Source organism: Carassius auratus, chromosome 5 (assembly GCF_003368295.1).
Source record: "Carassius auratus strain Wakin chromosome 5, ASM336829v1, whole genome shotgun sequence".
Lineage (NCBI taxonomy): Eukaryota > Metazoa > Chordata > Actinopteri > Cypriniformes > Cyprinidae > Carassius > Carassius auratus.
The window spans coordinates 25,301,284-25,321,305 of record NC_039247.1 but is presented as its reverse complement, the minus strand read 5'-3'; the positions used below and the strand labels follow the sequence as shown (position 1 = coordinate 25,321,305).

The 20,022-nt window shown below is 38.9% G+C and overlaps 1 protein-coding gene across 1 annotated transcript; it reads left to right on the top strand.

Moving 5' to 3' along the window:
• The first annotated feature begins 5,814 nt into the window (after positions 1–5,814).
• On the top strand, positions 5,815–10,414 carry zmynd19 (zinc finger, MYND-type containing 19). Its single transcript, XM_026254541.1, has 6 exons — positions 5,815–6,062; positions 7,516–7,575; positions 7,665–7,771; positions 7,968–8,108; positions 8,234–8,414; positions 8,891–10,414. Exons 1-6 carry the CDS (start codon positions 6,012–6,014, stop codon positions 9,032–9,034), a joined length of 684 nt encoding a protein of 227 aa, XP_026110326.1. The 5' UTR covers positions 5,815–6,011; the 3' UTR covers positions 9,035–10,414.
• Positions 10,415–20,022: the final 9,608 nt, after the last annotated feature.

Genomic DNA, 20,022 nt, shown 5'->3' with positions numbered 1-20,022 from the left:
ACCTCCACAAGTTAATATACAACACAGTTTATATATATATATATATATATATATATATATATATATATATATATATATATATATAAATGTAGACTAGAACAACTGTTTAAGCATGTTTTTTCTCCACTAATGACAACAAAAATATATTTCCCTTATTAATCTTATCTTATTATCTGTTTGTCATGACTTTTAAGAAATAAGACAATAATAGTGTAAGAATTTTAATAGCATCCTTAACTGTACTAATGTAACCCCTAGGGGGCCTTGTCGAACCAGTCAACCAACAATCTAAATTTTATATATTCACAAGCAGGCTATCCCAATAAAGGGAAATAAAAGGAGAGAGAGGGACTGGAGTATTATAAAAATAGAAACAGTTTATTTTATTTTTCTCCAGTTAGACACACTTAAAATAACAAACATTAGGCCTCTGGTCAACAAATTCAGGGACATGGACAACAAAGTGCAAAATCAAAATGTGTATAACAAAAATCAGCAAAACTCAATCAGCAAATACAGAATAAATAAGGCACATCACAAATCATATGCACAGAAAACAAAATAAATTTACACTCAGCAAACCAGTGACCACACAACAAAATTGTTATTCCCCGTCCCAGGATATTGCACCAACCCAATGGCCCAAGATACAAACATAAAACATACAGCAACGCACACAGATGAAGACTAATGAGCAACACAGTGGGCCTTCCGCCCACACACACACACACACACACACACACACACAACTGAATACTAAAAACAGGGCACAGGAAAAACAGTGGCCAAGATGGCATATGATGGTCCTCCTGTATGGACACTGACCGCAGCGTCGAACCAAGAGCTTGTTTAGTTGTAATACTGTAGCAATCGCCTTATTCCGTCTGGTTTTTACTCATACATTCCCTGGCCAATATTCTCAGCACAACAAACAGCACTCGGCAAACTTGTAGTGGTCATACTCTAAATCAGCGAATTTTCATTGAAACACGCAGACACAATCCGTAGCCGGTGAGGGCTCATGAAGACGGAGCTAGATGTAACCACGGCACTGAATAACCCACAAACACCAAGTCGAGATCAACTCGTACAAACAACCAAGAGTCCAAGGAACCAAGAATCTATAGTAAAACACTAATCAGAGAAACCACCAGCTTGCTACATTTAAAGGTGCAACGCCAAACGCCCACCACCTGATTCAATCAAGGCGCAATTCCCGCTGCCTACGCCCTACCCGCTACACTTACATGGTCTTTATACATTTTTACACATTCATTTTCACTTTGCAACCTTTCTCTTTTTCTTGTGAACTATACTGACTCAACTTTTTTAATCAAGGGTGCATTATGGGATTGATTGAGTGTAATCAATAATTGTCCACTATTATTTCTGACACAACAAATGGCTGTCCCTTCAAATAGTGTAGTATATATGTGTATAGAGGATTTGCTGACCGAGGGCTCAAGTCTTGCATTCAGTTCATCATACATTTTGTAAAATGCAATAAAAACAAGAATCTATGATGTTAATTCTTTTTAACCCTTAGAACTACGAAGAAGAAAGCTTTCTAATGTTTTCACTGACCAACGTAATTGTATTTTGTAAATATAAACACATTTTAGCAGCTGCAAGACACTCTTAAAAAATTGGAATGGAGGCAAAATAAAAGTAAAAAGACTATAGAATATTCAAGTTACACTGTTTCAAAAGATTCTAGAATAAGCAGATGAATTGGTAATAATAAGCTAGGGTATAGGTCTTCAAACCTACTCCTGGGGACCCACTTTCCTGCAGAATTCAGTTCCAATAAACACACCTGAACAAGCTAAACAAGATCTTAAGGATCACTCGAAAAGTCATAGGCCAGGTGTGCTGAAAGCAGGTTCAAAATAAACTTTACAGGACAGTGGGTCCCCAGGAGAATGGTTGAAGACTGGGTTAGGGTATCATGATTCGATTTTAAAAAATAAATAAAAGGATTAACCAGAATGTCTGTTTTTGCAAGCAAAGATGGGTCATATCATGTTGTGTCAAACTAATGAGGGAATTGTCAAACCATTTCTTAATGGATGATTTCAAGTTTCAACATCTATCATAATATTGAGAAAAGATTCAGAGAATCTGGAAGAATCTCAGACCATGTAGGGATGTAGGGAAGTATGATGATACTCGGAATTTGTGCTCTGCATTTAACCCATCCAAGTGCAAACACACAGTAGTGAACACACACACACACACACCATGAACACACACCCAGAAAAAAAGAGGGAAGCCATATTGCTGTGCCACCTGGGGAGCAGTTGGCGGTTTGTTGCCTTGCTCAAGGGTCTCACCTCAGTCGTGGGATTGAAGGTGAAAGCGAGTGCTGGTTATTAACCCCCCTCCCACGACAATTCCTGACGGACCTGAGATTCAAACTCACAAACTTCTCTTCTGGTTTCAAGATTCTTTAACCATTAGGCCATGACTTCCCCCCCACCCCTTAAGTTAAAGCTGCAGTAGGTAACTTTTGTAAAAATATATTTTTTACATATTTGTTAGACCTGTCATTATGCCATGACAGTAGAATATGAGACAGATAATCTGTGAAAAAATCAAGCTCCTCTGGCTCCTCCCAGTAGTCCTATTGCCATTTGCAGAAATACATTGCTCCCGTTAAGAAACAACCAATCAGAGCTGCGGTCTGTAACTTTGTTTGTGTTCAAAATGTAGAAAAATGTATATAATAAGCGAGTACACCATGAATCCATTTTCCAAACCGTGTTTTTAGCTTGTCCTGAATCACTAGGGTGCACCTATAATAAGTGTTTATATTCGGACTATTTTAGATTGCTTCAGGGGTACCGCAGCTGAGTAACCCAGTACCTTTGTGATTCTTCATAGACATAAACAGAGAGAAGTAGTTCCGGCTACGATGTTCTTCCGCAAGACGCAAGCAGTTCTGTTTATTAACCACTAGAGCGTCAAAAGTTACCTACTGCAGCTTTAAGATGAGCTTTGATTTATCAGATGGAACAGCATGAGAAATCATCATGCTATTGTGTTAAATACAATGACATGGCCTTGGGAGTACTTAAAAAATATTGTCACTTAATGTATTTGCAAACAGAAATGCATCTTCAATTTCTATTTTGCAAGACAGCCATGTATACATCAATTCTATACAAAGATGCCGTCGAGTTCTTTGGGTCTGAGCTCTTCTCAGATGGTCCGAATTAAATGTGTGCTGTGGTCAGATGGGTCCACATTTCAGCTTGTTTTTGTGAGAAACAGGTGTTTTTGGCTAGGTGTTCATCTAGCCAAAAACAAAAGAGACCATCCAGACTTCTTTCAGCAACGAGTCCAAATGCCAACATCTGTCATCGTATGGGGGTACATCAGTGCCCACAATCCCAATATGTGCCTCAGCCTCAATTGTACCTTCACATGCAATTCACCCGTGACTTCTATGTGAAGGTACCTTTGAGGCTGAGGCATATATTGGGATTGCATAGAGACATATGCTGACATCTTGGTTAAATGCCAGGCCTAATGTGCATGTGCAACAACAGCATGGTTTTCGACAAAGTGGATCTGCTTGACTTGCCTTCCTGCAGTCCTTTGAATATGGTGCATTATGAAGAAGAGAAAAACATGCAGGCATCTGTTCCAACTTCTTGGAGTGTGTTGCAGCCATCAAAATCAAAACATTTTATATTTACAAAATTAAATTAAGCTGGTCAGTGAAAACATTGGAGATATTTGCTGTGAACATTTGTCAGTTACATAAAGTTGAAGAGAACAAATCACCATTTTTTTTTTATGTTACAAGAGGATATGTCCCAACTTTTCTGTAAATAAAGGGTTGTACAACTGGCTAATTTTAATGTGTCCATTACACCAGCTGAGCATTGTTTCACGCTAAAATGTTGTGTTTTAGTTACTTAATGAAAAGGCATGGTTATAAAAGGGGCAGTTTTTGTTGTGAAATTTCGTGTTGTGATTGGACAGAGTGGTCATAATGCATTGGAAACCTCTAAAATGCCACCTTAATAGGCAGCATTCCAAGGCAGGATTCCATCAGGGCACCTTGGAATCCAAATTCTGCTTTACTTCTTGTCACCTCAGGTTCTGTTAGGAAATGGCACAAAACAAAAAACTAAGAATATTTCATGAATTAATTATTTTCCTAAAAGAAATCAGACTGTTCATTTTCTATTCCTAAAACAGTTCTAATGTCCCATTCCCTTCCAACTTTTATAATTCTTTTTCTTCTCTGAATTTCCTGCATTTAATTAATATGTGTATTAATTAATATGTGCTCCACATTTTCTTTGCAGTATCAAACCTCACATTTGTCTGTGTTTACTTTATTCATAAGCAATAATGTATTTTTAAGTCTTGTATGTCCTACTCCTAACCATAGTCTTGCATAATAATAATTTTCTCCTTTCTATTTCTATTAACTGTTCTAACTTTGATTTTTGAATTCTGTAACATTCCCTTCCTGTTTTACCTGAATCCCAACTTTTTCCCCAAAGTTTGTCAATGTTTTTTTTTTTCCTTCACTTTTTCCAATTGGAATATCTATTATGTTACTGTGATTTAGAGCTTTTTTATTATTAATTTATCAGCTTCTTCATTACCTACTATTCCTATGTGTGTTGCTGGTATACAACAAAATTTAATATCTACTTGCAGTCTTTTCAAATTTAACAGCACTGTATATATTTCTATTAAAATGTCATCTCTGGTTGATTTAGTATGTACTTTGATGTCAAACCTGATAGAGTGGTGTTCTATGCAGCCTCAACAGCAGCATTGAAGATTATTATAGTAATAATAATCTTCAATGCTGCTGCTGAGTCTGAATAGAACACCACTGTCAGGTTTGACATCCTCCACCCATTGTAAAACACAGGTATTGCAACAAATTCAGCTATATATATATATATATATATATATAAAATATATATATATATATATATATATATATATATATATATATATATATATATATATATATATATAGTTACATTATTGTATATTCTTTTACTGTTCTGTATTTTGAACTCTGGAATAGCACTACCCACATGTTCATTACTTGGATCTTTAGAACCATCTGTATATATTTATATGTATCCATAATAGTTTTTGTTTATGAATTCTAGTAACAATATTGCATATATTTTCATTTCCCTACTCCAACCATTATTAATATATATATATATATATATATATATATATATATATATATATATATATTTTTTTATCCCTATATTAACCTTAGGTTCTGGAGATATGAATCTCTCTCCCCTCCCCCAATGTCACTTGTGTTATTGTTTTTCAACTTCCCAACCATGCGCTCCACACTCCTATCCAATAGTTGGCGGGTATGCTCCATTCAAGTTGGTCTGCCAACAGCCATTTATACCAGAAGAAGATGAAAGTTGCCTTTGGTGATCAGTTTGTCTGTAAATTTATATTTCTAGCGAGAAAACCGTAATATAGTAATTAAATATTCGTTATCACTAAAACTAGTATTTTGTTGTAAATTATTAAATCGTTCCGCTCTCTCTGAAGCCTGTCCGAAATCAGATTCATGAGTTGTCTTTGTGCAAAAACGCTGCCTGCAAAGTCATTGCCTCATACGGCAGCGAGGCAGCAAGTCGGCTGCCTACGTTTTCGGATGCAGCCTGTTTATCCATGATACGTCAGCATAAGCATTAAATACCCAACGCAAATGTATTGACGATGCACAGCTCTGATTGGACAAGTTGCTGTCAGTGGGCTTTTACGATTGGTTTACGTTCTAAGTTTTGTTAGTCCCTCCCCCAGAAGCGGGCAGGTTTTTCCAACGCGCCTCTCAGTGGTGCATCACGGAGGTTTGGAAGCGGGTGGGGAAGACGCGGGCAACGACTGACCCTATTACACTAAAAATTGTACTCAGGGTTGGCTTGCCCGGTCCGGTTTCCAACCTAATACCGTCATACCTGCTCTCACGTTTCATCCCAGACCTGACACCCCCTCTAATGTCGGATTTCAAGCTTGGGATTGTTCGACTTGGCCGTGTGGCCGGGAAGGTGAGCTGAATCCTCGGGCTGCCATGTGCGACGCGAAGGGGAGGGGATCCGAGAACCGTGAGCTAAATGCTTGTGTTTAACAATTAAGTGGCAGATTTGTCCATTGTAATGTTATCGACTTTGGTCAAAGAGGGATATATGTAATTGTCGTCGAAACGGGTGGATTTATAATATAACTGTCCAGCTTATCAGCCGAGTAGGTTTAGTCCTTTTTGAGCCGCCTACTTTTGCTGTGGCTGTGCCTGCTAGCGTGGCTACAGCGCTGCTAGACGGCTGAGGCAAGAGTTCGCTAGGTTAGCCAGGGAAAGTAAAAGTTTTATTTTTCCGTTTACACTTTAAGAATATTTTAAGCACATAACTGTTCCTTTTTCTAAATCTATATCAGTTTATACACTACCATCAAATATGGCTCAGAGAGCTCTGAAAACGTCTCAACCAGGAACCGACAGCAGCATGACAACCGGCATGTCGGCTGTGGTGAGCCTTAGCGCTGTCCTTACACGGTTAATATGTCAAACATTTATACAGTCACTTAATCTCAATCGCATTGTAATGTATAGCTAAACCGTCTGCGAAATGCTGTCAGTTTATTAAACTTCACTATTTTGATCGTTTTTTTCTTGCGTCAACCAGAACAAGCCCAGGCGGTTTCTGGGATGCCAGGCCGCTCATGCCATGACACTAGAGGGCAGCCGGTAAATAGATGTCCATAGGGGTTAAACAATAGTAGCATGTGAGAAGTCGAATGAAAGAATGAACAAACGAGATGCGTACTATATAATGATGCCCGTTTTATGTTGTCATAAGACGGAATAGTGTTCATGTTGACGGTCCTAGGTAATGTCTGGTCGGCTGACTTTGCACACGTGTTTCTCCTGTGATAATGTGAAAGTTTGCTTACTCTTCATCTGTTTTATGCTCATTAAATTCTGGAATCTAATGGCATTTGAAATGATTTTCCCATATTATTTTACAGACCGCTACCGATATACTTTACATATAGATTAAAAAGCAGTTTTAAAATACCAACAATTAACTTGTCCAAATTACCAGAAAGCGCGGTATTGGGTAATCATACAAGTAACGTTAGGCATTGTTTCTCAGACAAAAGCGATGTCTGATTCGTAAATGGATTGTTCTTTAATTAACCGGCTTACCTGGTTTGCTAAACCTGTATGAGGTGCTTTTCCCAAAAGTATACGTCGTTTTCAACATAGTTCATCCATTCGGTGTTTACCGATACCATAGTTAAACATAATCGAAAAGTTAATTCTATGTTATACGTTTGTTTTAATTTACATATGCACACACACACACATTAACTTTTAATAATAGAAACTAATAGACAATTTGCCAAAAAGTATGGGGACCCTAAAATGCATTTAGTCTTTAGTGAGAAAAAAAAATGGTTATATATTATTATACCTTTTTTTTTTTTTTTTTTTTTTTATAGACAAAGTACACTCTGATTGATGAACAAGACATACCATTGGTGGAAAACTATGCCTTTGAGGTGAGAACTCATTTTCTAAATGTTTTTGTTTTTTAAAGTTGATTGCTTTTTTCCTGTGAAATTCAATGCCTGCATGTCTTTATTTTCAGGCGCGCATGGAAGTAGATGCAGATGGTAATGGGGCAAAAATCTTTGCTTATGCCTTTGACATCGGCAAGGGTAGATGGGCTGGCCGACCACTGCATGAGTTACTCTGGTGAGTGTACTGTTAGAGCCATTGCAGTTCCCACTGGTTTTTCACTGTTTACGGTCTTCAGATATTCAGGTCGCAATTCGGGCATTTACAATGACAATTGCATGCGATTAATTGCACAGCGCTAGTACAAAGACGCTGTAAATAAGTAGACATATGTATGTTTTAAGTAGTCACATTTTAGTGTGTTTGTTCACAGGGAAAAACACAGAGGTGGAATTGCACCAAGTTTCCAAGTAGTTCACATAAACTCAGTCACAGTGGACAACCGTCTAGACAACTTGCGTCTCGTTCCTGTGGGATGGAGTCCCAAACCAGAAGAACTGTCCAGCAAACAAAGGTAATTAAAAATCCATACATTTAGATTGTAAGACATGAAACAAACAAACACAAATAGTGATCAACTGTACTCCACTTGTGTTGTGGTGTGTTTTCTAAATTATCCCTGCATAATATCCTCTCTAGAGAGCAGTCGCTATACTGGCTGGCCATCCAACAGGTTCCAGCTGACCCAGTGGAAGAGCAGTATCTGGAGTTGAGTCGCACACGCTACTACAATGCCAATGGAGAGCTGGTGGAAGAGGAGGAGTGCTCCTGCACCTACTACGAGTGTCACTACCCACCCTGCTCGCTGATTGAGAGGAGGGTCAGTATAGTGTTGAGAAAATTAATTCTAAGGTCTTTTGTAAAAAAAAATTTCATGTTCAGACGAGGTGTAAATTTACATGGTCATGAGGTTGTAAGTACATCTGTCCTTTAAAGTTGAGCTGGTGCATTCTCAGGTAGTTTAAAAAAGCGGGATTGGACGTGAAAGAATGGAAGTAAACGCAGCCACATAACCCTCACATAAGACTTTTTTTTTAAAATATAAAATGCAATGCTTTTAGTTTGCAAAATAGTACAAGGAGCATGTCAACAGTCAGATATGCTGGTGTATATGGAAATGTTTATCTTTTTGTTGCACAGATTTATGCACCATGTTCAGATATATTATCTTCTTAATTAGCTAATATTGATAGTATGTTTTTCAAACAGTTGTCACTTTACCATGTTTATTGTCTTTATCTCATTTATTTGAATAGTGACAATTTTACTAGTGTCTCTGTCTTTTTACCTTTCCAGCTGAGGGAGTTCAACATCTGTGGCCGATGCCAAGTGGCACGCTACTGCGGCTCACAGTGCCAACAGAGAGATTGGCCGGCCCATAAGAAGCAGTGCCGTGAACGTAAACGGGTTCTGGCTCTGGAGTCTGAGCCTGAGCGATGATCCCCCTCTACCCCAATTTGAAGAACGATGGTCACAGGGGGTGTGGGATGAGACTGAGTTGAAATGCAAAAACTGGCTGGTAAGATAGGGGACAATTTTGGTATGTTGGATGGGCCTATTAGGAGGGAAAAACATACTTCCCAGAACTTTCATATCTCCACAACTTGTCAATGGGGATTGTGGGAAATGGAGTTTTTTTTTGTTGTTGTTGTTCAGAGGGAGGTCTTAAAGGCTCCACCTGCTGCTATGGATGTGTGTTTAATGAAGAAAAACACCATGCCGTCATAACTCTCTCTCTGTGGACTGCATATGAGTAATGACAGTCATGCGCTCACTTGTTCCATCCGCCCTTCTGTCATGAAGTGTTAGCCGCCGAGGGACAAAACTGCTGTACAACTGATGAGATGGAATATGGACCTCTTCACTGTACTACCCTTCCTCCTCCTCCTCTTCTCCCAGTTGGACTTCTTGTGCACATAACCTAGCACATAGTCATTCACCTGCCATACCTTCATTAAGTATAAAGCCAATAGGTGTGCAAAACCACACCACCAGTATTGTGTGTGCAATGCCATTATTGACTTAAGGACATGGATAAAGTGGTTAATTTTTCTTTCTTTCTGTCTTTGCTCTATGGGATTTATTTTGGGGTTGCAGTGTTGGGGAGTATGCCTTTTGGGGGCGGGGGGTTTTGGGGGGTCTATCTATTTTTGAAATGCATTACAATCCTATTTACCCTTCCCACTCATGCCATGTTTAATTTCATTTACCGTAACAAGCACTCAGTTTAGAGGGATGTCCTGGGAAAAACTTGAAAACCCACATGGAAAGTTGACTGATTCATGTTGTCAACGTGTATTTGGATGTCTAAAATTGTCATATGGGTCCCAGTCATTCAATGTTTAGTCGTGGTGTTTGTCCTAAAATATGTCAAAAAAGTGAAACTTATGTTTTTTTTTTTTTTTCTCTCTCTTCTTGATACAAAAATTTGTGCACACAAATTCCAAGTGTGTCTTCCTCTTTCGTCAAGGGCAACTCTACCAAACTGTGACGTGCACTCACAAATAAGCATGTACTGTATAATAGACACATACATGTGATGTTTGTCTGTGTTCGTTTTCTAAATAATTTATTTATCTGGTTGGAGTTGAACACTGTGCACTGAATATCCTCACTTTGATCCTTGTTCTTTTCTGAGGAATGGGATTTTAGGGTAGGTCGGGGGTGTCTGTTCTTTTTATTTTTTTCTAAGCTATTATCATACAAACATTAAATGCATAAATATGTGAATGGACAAAGTTTGTGATGACTGACCATCTCTTGTCACTGTAACATAAGAATAAGATTAATGAAATAAATTCTCAATTGTGTAAAGGTTAATTTGGTTGCATAGTGTCTGTTTTGTCTTTTGAGGCCAAAACTTGTTCCTTTGGTTTTTATTTTCACTGAACCAAAAATGTGTACAATATGGTTATAAAGATGTGCACAGTCTTTGCAATTTGAATAATTTTGATATATTGAGTGCCATTCAATGATCTGAGTCAAAATCATTCTTTAAAAGCACATACAGTGGCCCTGAAATGAATAATGATGTTTAGATGGATTGTAAGAAATGCAGACAGGTAAATACATATTCAAAATGTAAATTTTCTTGTTAGGGGTGGACACCTGAAATGGCAAAATGGTTTTTTAAATATTTTTTTTTTAAGTTTTTTTGACCAGTTGATTAGCAGAAATGTTAAGATGTATGTCAGTACTTGGAGTTCACACATTTTGTTCATCACATTTACTATGAACATGTTCAACTGACTTTTGACTACATGTACCATATATGTTGTCTCCATTTTTTAAAATTGTATTTATTGCTTCATCATTTAAAATTTAACAGCAATGGGAACCGGAGGGGTTATTTCAGTTGTGTATCTTCAGGCATATGTTTTCAAGACGTCTTGAATTGTCTTTAAATGTAATGATCAGTAAGTTCTACACCTCCAAAAGAAGCTATTGGTACGGCACGAGGAACTCCAAGCAGCAGACGACATCCCAATCTATTTATGTCGAGACCCTGTTTTTATAAAGTCTGTGGTCGAGACCAGTTACCTGAGTGTTCATTTTATCAGGTTTTAGGTGACACTTTAGTATAGGGTCCAATTCACACTAATAAGTAGTTGCTTATTAGCACGTCTATTATAAACATATTGGCTGTTTATTAGTGCTTATAAAGTACATATAATGCATGACATCCATAATCCTATCCTATACCCTAAACTTAACAACTACCTTAAAAACTATTAATAAGCAGCAAATAAGGAGTTTATTGAGGCAAAGTCATAGTTAATGGTTAATAGTGAGAATTGGACCCTAAAATAAAGTGTGACCTCATTTAATGCTGTGGTATATATCAAATATACACAATATTATCATATACCATCACTGCCACAATAAATGTTTAAGGCATTAGCGTATAATGTTTTAGGTAATATTAAGTTAATAAAAGTATTAACGTCATGCTCAAGATACAGCCACGGTAGCCTAAATTTTTGAAGCAATCTGATAATGCTGTACCTGTTACTTTTCTTCCTTACTACTTAGTTTTTCCTTTGTTTTATTGATTGATTATATATATATATATATATATATATATATATATATATATATATATATATGTATATATAGTACAGACCAAAAGTTTGGACACACCTTCTCATTCAAAGTGTTTCACACTTTTTTGTTATGTATATAATTCCATATATAATTCCACATGTGTTCATAGTTTTCATAGTTCATAGTTTCATAGTTCATAATTCATAGTTTTGATGCCTTCAGTGTGAATCTACAATTTTCATCGTCATGAAAATAAAGAAAACTCTTTGATTGAGAAGTTGTGTCCAAACTTTTGGTCTGTACTGTATATTTACATTTATTCATTTAGCTGCTCTTTCATCCAAAGCAACTTACAATTGCTATATATATATATATATATATATATATATATATATGTATATATGTATATATGTATATATACCTAACATTGTTCGGGAGGCAGAAACACTCTTGCAGTTTAAATCTAGATTAAAGGCCCATCTCTTTAACCTGGCATACACATAACATACTAATATGCTTTTAATATCCAAATCCTTTAAAGGATTTTAAGGCTGCATCAATTAGGTAAACTGGAACCGGAAACACTTCACATAACACCGTACTTTCTACATCATTAGAAGAATGGCATCTACGCTAATATTTGTCTGTTTCTTTCTTGTTCCGAGGTCACCGGGGCCACCAGATCCAGTCCGTATCCAGATCAGAGGGTCACTGCAGTCGCCCGGATCCAGTACGTATCCAGACATGATGGTGGATCAACACCTAGAAAGGACCTTTACTGCCCTGAAAGACAGCGGAGACCAGGACAACTAGAGCCCCAGATACAGATCCCCTGTAAAGACCTTGTCTCAGAGGACCACCAGGACAAGACCACAAGAAACAGATGATTCTTCTGCACAATCTGACTTTGCTGCAGCCTGGAATTGAACTACTGGTTTCGTCTGGTCAGAGGAGAACTGGCCCCCCAACTGAGCCTGGTTCCTCCCAAGGTTTTTTTCTCCATTCTGTCACTGATGGAGTTTCGGTTCCTTGCCGCTGTCGCCTCTGGCTTGCTTAGTTGGGGTCACTTCATCTACAGCGATATCGTTGACTTGATTGCAAATAAATGCACAGACACTATTTAAACTGAACAGAGATGACATAGCTGAATTCAATGATGAACTGCCTTTAACTATCATTTCGCATTATTGACACACTGTTTTCCAAATGAATGTTGTTCAGTGCTTTGACGCAATGTTTTTTGTTTAAAGCACTATATAAATAAAGGTGATTGATTGATTGATATATGTCAGAGGTCGCACACCTCTGGAGCAACTAGGGGTTAAGTGTCTTGCTCAGGGACACATAGGTGTCTCACAGTGGATTCGAACCCGGGTCTCTCACGCCTAAGGCATGTGACTTATCCACTGCGCCATCACCACAATATATATACACACATTTTTGTGTTTTGAAGGATGACAGCTTGCTGTCCAGCTTGACCTGGCTTCTATGTCCAGACACCAATCACGTGTCCTCTGCATTGTAAATTCTTGTTAACTTTGCTCAGGAGGACAAGGGTGAACTTGTTAAAAAGGTTCTTCAACACTGCAAAACAGAACTGTGCATAGATGCTTTACGAAAGTCAACTGCCTCATGGTCAGTACTGCAATCTTAATCATTAGACAGGTTAAAACAATAGCTTGGTTCTAAATTAAACCTCTCAAAACTGAAATGATGGTGTGCATTAACATTATACAATATTGACACTACTGGCCAATTGCAGTTAATGTGTACAGTCATGGTTGGTGTAAAAGTTTTAAAAATTGTACATTTTAAATGTTATTATTGAATTTGACCACGTTCTAAATTATATTTTACAAAGAAATAAACAATTATTTGTTATTATTACTGTATGTTTGTAATTTTTATTATTCACGAAAATATTAGTTGTTTATAACATGTAAACTTTTTTAATTTACTGTTAGAAAATATACTCTGCTCAAAAAGGAACACTTAAATCATTCGCTGGATCGTAATGAATGAAATGCTCTAGTTATAAATATTTTCTTATATAAATATAAAATTGCATAACTTATTGAAAAAAACAATGAGGCGACAATGGTTAATGGAAACAAAATGATCAACCTATTGAGGAATGGATTCAAAATCACTCTTAAAAAAAAAATAAAAAATAAATAACAGGCTTCTCCAACTTTCATGAATTTGAAGCAACTCAAAATATGTGTCACTAGTATGTATGTCACGTGCCTGTATACGCTCCTGACCATGTATAGGTATGCTCCTAATGAGGTGGTGGATGGTGTCCTGGGGATCTCCTCCCAGACCTGGATCCAGGCTTCAGTGAGCTCCTGGACAGTCTGTGGTGCTACTTAGCAGCCCCGGATGCACCAATACATAAATGTCAAGCTGATTCAAGTCTGAGGAACGTGAAGGCCAATCAATAGCATCATTGCCTTCATCATTCAGAAACTATCTACACACTCTGGCTACATGTGGCTGGGCAGTAAGGGTACTGTTGGCTAGCTAGTGGTGATCTCTTTATCCTCCTAAGGCTATTCCTCTGCAGATCATCACTGCCCCGCTTCCAAACCGTTCATCCTGAATGAAGTTAGAGGCAGCAGACTTTTCCCCATGGCATCTACTGGCACTTTCACGTTTGTTACATGTACTTAATGTGAACTTACTCTCAACCATGAGGAGACCGAAGCAGCAATGTCAGACCTGCCTATTCTGGTGTTCTCTGGCAAATGGCACGGTACTGGGCTGAGAGCACAGGTCCCACTAGATGATGTCAGACCCTCAAGACACCCTCATGGAGTCTGTTTCTTACAGTTTGGTCAGAAACATGCACACCAGTAGCCTATTGGATAATTTTGTAGGGCTCTGGCAGTGCTTCTCCTGTTCTTCTTTGTTGCTGGGTTTTTGCCCTTCTAGAGCTCTTTCCAACTCTCCTTGTGTCATCTGGTACATTTCTCCATGCAACTGTGCTGGGTGACACACCAAATCTCATTGTGATGACACGCATGGATGTGCCATCTCAAAGGATCTGGTCTACATGGGCAACCTGATTGGGTTGCAGGTACTGTAAAATGGAACAAGTACTGAGAAAGACCATGACAAAACACAAAACAAGAGACAACTCAGTCCAGAAGTACAGGGAGAGTCAAGTCAAGTCACCTTTATTTATATAGCACTTCATACAATACATTTACTGATGATTCAGTGATAACATCATCCAGTTCAGCTCTCTTCCAATAGTATCTGTGCAACCAGTGTGGCAACCCAACTAAGCAAGCCATTGGTGACAATGTCAAGGAACCAAAACTCCATTGGTGACAGAAATGGAGAAAAAAATCTTGGGAGAAACCAGGCTAAGTCAAGGGGCCAGTTCTCTTCTGGCCAGACGAAACCAGCATGGTGTGATTTAATTCCAGGCTGTAACACAGGTCAGATTGTGTAGAGGACCAGTGGTCATGTGCTGATGATTGTCGAGGTGACAAGGTCTTCATAGGGGATCTGTCTCTGGGGCACATCTACTTGATATGAGGGCCTTTTGCATCGTATTATTTCCAGAACTAAATGTTCGGTACTAAAGTACTGGTATGATTTTGCGCAAACAAATTCCCAGTACCATTTAAAGGGTTGGATTTGCACCGACTGTGTGTACTATGATGTGACGTAAAGCCGGTCAACAGCAATGTCATTTTTGCGCAGTGTTTAACAACGTTACAATAACATTAACTATAGGAGGATGGAGGACACTGTGTTTTTGTTGTGTCTCGCGGGTTTCACAATAATGGACATGGCATGTCAACGTATACGCAAAGCAATTTAAAGACGTAAAGGAGGACTAAGAATCTCCAACGACAAATGCCAGTGCTACATTTGCCTGCACTTCAGTGTCTGTATATTTATCGCTGTTTATCATTCTTATTGCAAAATAAGTTGACACAATGTTTACAGTATGTTACACGCCATTAAATCATGGTGAGTGAGGGCATACTGGCCAATCAATGTCTACTTACATTATGGTTAGTAAAAGTTGTGCTGGTTAGACCCTGCTACGGAGTAGGAGATAATTTGATTCTTGAAAAAGGCAGTCCGGTACTAAAATTGCAACTAGTTCCTGTGGTGCGAAAATGCCCAAAAGTGGGTAGTTCCCCAGTTAGTTCTGGTACTATGAAAAGGTTCCTGCGGTTCAAAGGCCCTATGGTCTCTGCTGAGATTCAGGGCTGTAGAGGTCATCTCTAAGGGGTGATCCACCTTCTGAACTGGATCTGGGTGGTTATAGTGACCATCTGATCTGGATAGAGACTGGATACTTATGGCTATGGTGACCTCAGAATAAAAATGAAAGAGACTAATATTAGTGTAGATGCCATTCTTCTTACATTGTAGCGAGTACATCGGGTATTATGGGAAGTGTTCCGGGTTCCAGTTGATCTAATTAATGCAGACTAGCAATCTTTTAACGGATTTGAATTATAGAAATGCAATAGTATATTATGTGTATGCCAGGTTATATAGATGGCTCTTTAAAAACTGACAGAGTGTGTTTCCTCTCGAATAACGCTAGGAACATTATTCCAGAGTTTGTGCGCTAAACAGGAAAAGGATCTGATACACGCATTTTGGTATTCTAGGTATTATCAAAAGGCCAGAGTTTTGAGATTGCAGCGAATGTGAATAATGCAATATACGCTCACTCAAGTATTGAGGAGCTAAACCATGCAGGACTTTATAAGTAATTAGGAAGATTTTAAAATGTATTTAGTGTTCAATAGGGAGCCAGAGCAGAGTTGACAGAACTGGGATAATGAACTCTGGCTTCTGCATGTTTTTATTAAAGGGGTCATATGACGTTATGACATAAAAATAACATTATTTGGTGTATTTGGTGTAATGCAATGTGGTAAAAAACATTATTTTCCACATACTGTACATTATTGTTGCTCCTCTATGCCCCACCTTTCTGAAACGTGTCGATTTTTACAAAGCTCATCGTTCTGAAAGCAAGGTGTACGCTGATTGGCCAGCTATGTAGTGCTTTGTGATTGGCAGAATGTCTCAAGCGTATGACGGAAATGTTATGCCCCTTACCATAGTCAAGTCAAGTCACCTTTATTTATATAGCACTTTAAACCAAATACATTGCGTCAAAGCAACTGAACAACATAAATTATGAAAACAGTGTGTCAATATTGCAAAATGACAGTTAAAGGCAGTTCATCATTGAATTCAGTGATGTCATCTCTGTTCAGTTTATATAGTGTCGGTGCACTTATTTGCAATCAAGTCAACGATAAATTGAAGTGACCCCAACTAAGCAAGCCAGAGGCGACAGCGGCAAGGAACCAAAACTCCATCAGTGACAGAATGGAGAAAAAAGCCTTGAGAGAAACCAGGCTCAGTTGGGGGGGCAGTTCTCCTCTGACCAGACGAAACCAGTAGTTCAATTCCAGGCTGCAGTAAAGTCAGATTGTGCAGAAGAATCATCTGTTTCCTGTGGTCTTGTCCTGATGGTCATCTGAGACAAGGTCTTTACAGGGGATCTGTATCTGGGGCTCTAGTTGTCCTGGTCTCCGCTGTCTTTCAGGGCAGTAGAGGTCCTTTCTAGGTGCTGATCCACCATCATGTCTGGATACGTACTGGATCTGGGTGACTGCAGTGACCCTCTGATCTGGATACAGACTGGATCTGGTGGCTACGGTGACCTCAGAATAAGAGAGAAACAGACTAATATTAGCGTAGATGCCATTCTTCTAATGATGTAGTAAGTACATCGGGTGGTATGGGAAGTGTTCCCGGTTGCGGTTTACCTAATTAATGCAGCCTAAAAATCCTTTAACGGATTTGGATATTAAAAGCATATTAGTATGTTATGTGTAGGCCAGGTTAAAGAGATGGGTCTTTAATCTAGATTTAAATTGCAAGAGTGTGTCTGCCTCCCGAACAATGTTAGGTAGGTTATTCCAGAGTTAAGGCGGCAAATAGGAAAAGGATCTGCAACCCGCAGTTGATTTTGACATTCTAGGTATTATCAAATTGCCCGAGTTTTGAGAACGTAGCGGACGTAGAGGATTATAATGTAAAAGGACCTCATTCAAATACTGAGGTGCTAAACCATTCAGGGCTTTATAAGTAATAAGCAATATTTTAAAATCTATACAATGTTTGATAGGGAGCCAGTGCAGTGTTGACAGGACCGGGCTAATATGGTCATACTTCCTGGTTCAAGTAAGAACTCTTGCTGCTGCATTTTGGACTAGCTGTAGTTTTTTTACTAAGCGTGCAGAACAACCACCCAATAAAGCATTAAAATAATCTTACCTTGAGGTCATAAATGCATGGATTAAAATTCCTGCATTTGACATTGAGAGCATAGGCCGTAATTTAGATATATTTTTTGAGATGTTAAAAATGCAGTTTTACAAATGCTAGAAAAATGGCTTTCTAAGGAAAGATTTTGATCAAATAGCACACCTAGGTTTCTAACTGATGACGAAGATTTGACAGAGCAGCCATCAAGCCTTAGACAGTGCTCTAGGTTATTACATGTAGAGTTTTTAGGTCCTATAATTAACACCTCTGTTTTTTCAGAATTTAGCAGTAAAAAATTACTCGATTACTCGTCATCCAGTTTTTTTATATCGACTATGCATTCCATTCTTTTTTTAAATTGGGGCGTTTCATCAGGCCGCGAAGAAATATAGAGCTGAGTATCATCAGCATAACAGTGAAAGCTAGTCACCAATGATCTTCATGAGCCGAGTCAAGTCACCAATGTTCTTCATGAGCCAAGTCAAGTCACCAATGTTCTTCATGAGCCAAGTCAAGTCACAGTTGATCTTCATGAGCCAAGTCAAGTCACCAATGATCTTCATGTGCCAAGTCAAGTCACCATTAACCTCCTTGAGCCAAGTCAAGTCACCAATGATCTTCATGAGTCAAGTCAAGTCACCTATGATCTTCATGAACTAAGTCAAGTCACAGTTGATCTTCATGAGCCAAGTCAAGTCGCCAATGATCTTAATGAGCCAAGTCAAGTCACCATTAACCTCCTTGAGTTAAGTCAAGTCACAGTGGATCTTCATGAGCCAAGTCAAGTCACCAATGTTCTTCATGAGCAAAGTCAAGTCACCATTAACCTCCGTGAGTTAAGTCAAGTCACAGTTGATCATCATGAGCCAAGTCAAGTCACCAATGATCTTCATTAGCCAAGTCAAGTCACCATTAACCTCCATGAGTTAAGTCAAGTCACAGTTGATCTTCATGAGCCAAGTAAAGTCACCAATGTTCTTCATGAGCAAAGTCAAGTCACCGTTAACCACCGTGAGTTAAGTCAAGTCAACATTAACCTCCTTGAATTAAGCCAAATCACCAATGATTTTCATGAGCCAAGTCAAGTCACAGTTGATCTTCATGAGCCAAGTCAAGTCACCAATGTTATTCATGAGCCAAGTCACCATTAACCTCCTTGAATTAAGCCAAATCACCAATGATTTTCATGAGCCAAGTCAATTCACCAATGATCTTAATGAGCCAAGTCAAGTTACCAATGATCTTCATGAGCCAAGTCAAGTCACCATTAACCTCCTTGAGTTAAGTCAAGTCACAGTTGATCTTCATGAGCCAAGTCAAGTCACCAATGTTATTCATGAGCAAAGTCAAGTCACCATTAACCTCCGTGAGTTAAGTTAATTCACAGTTGAGCATCATAAGCCAAGTCAAGTCACCAATGATCTTCATTAGCCAAGTCAAGTCACCATTAACCTCCACGAGTTAAGTCAAGTCACAGTTGATCTTCATGAGCCAAGTGAAGTCACCAATGTTCTTCATGAGCAAAGTCAAGTCACCATTAACCACTGTGAGTTAAGTCAAGTCACAGTTGATCTTCATGAGCCAAGTCAAGTCACCAATGATTTTCATGAGCCAAGTCAAGTCACCATTAACCTCCTTGAGTTAAGTCAAGTCACAGTTGATCTTCATGAACTAAGTCGAGTCACCACGGGTCTACCAGAGCCTCGCCACGTCTCAGCTAAACTTCCAGAACTCTCATCCTATCCTGTCTTGGAGGCCATCCACCAAGTCACTGTCTGTCCTGTCATGGCCACGGAGGCCATCCACAAACTCACTGCCCGCCCTGTCATGGCCACGGAGTCCAGCTACCATATCATCACGACCACTGAGGCCGCTATAAACCTGTTTATGTTCTCTGTTTCAGTCCCACCTGACCAGACTTGTTCTCCTGTGCCATCGACTTCACTGTGGTGGTCCTCTGCCCTGGTGGGCTTCTGTCCCATCTGCTCAGCTGTGGTTGTCCTCTGCTCTGCCTTGCTGGGCTTCTGTCCCATCTGCTCGGCTGTGGTGGTCCTCTGCTCCGC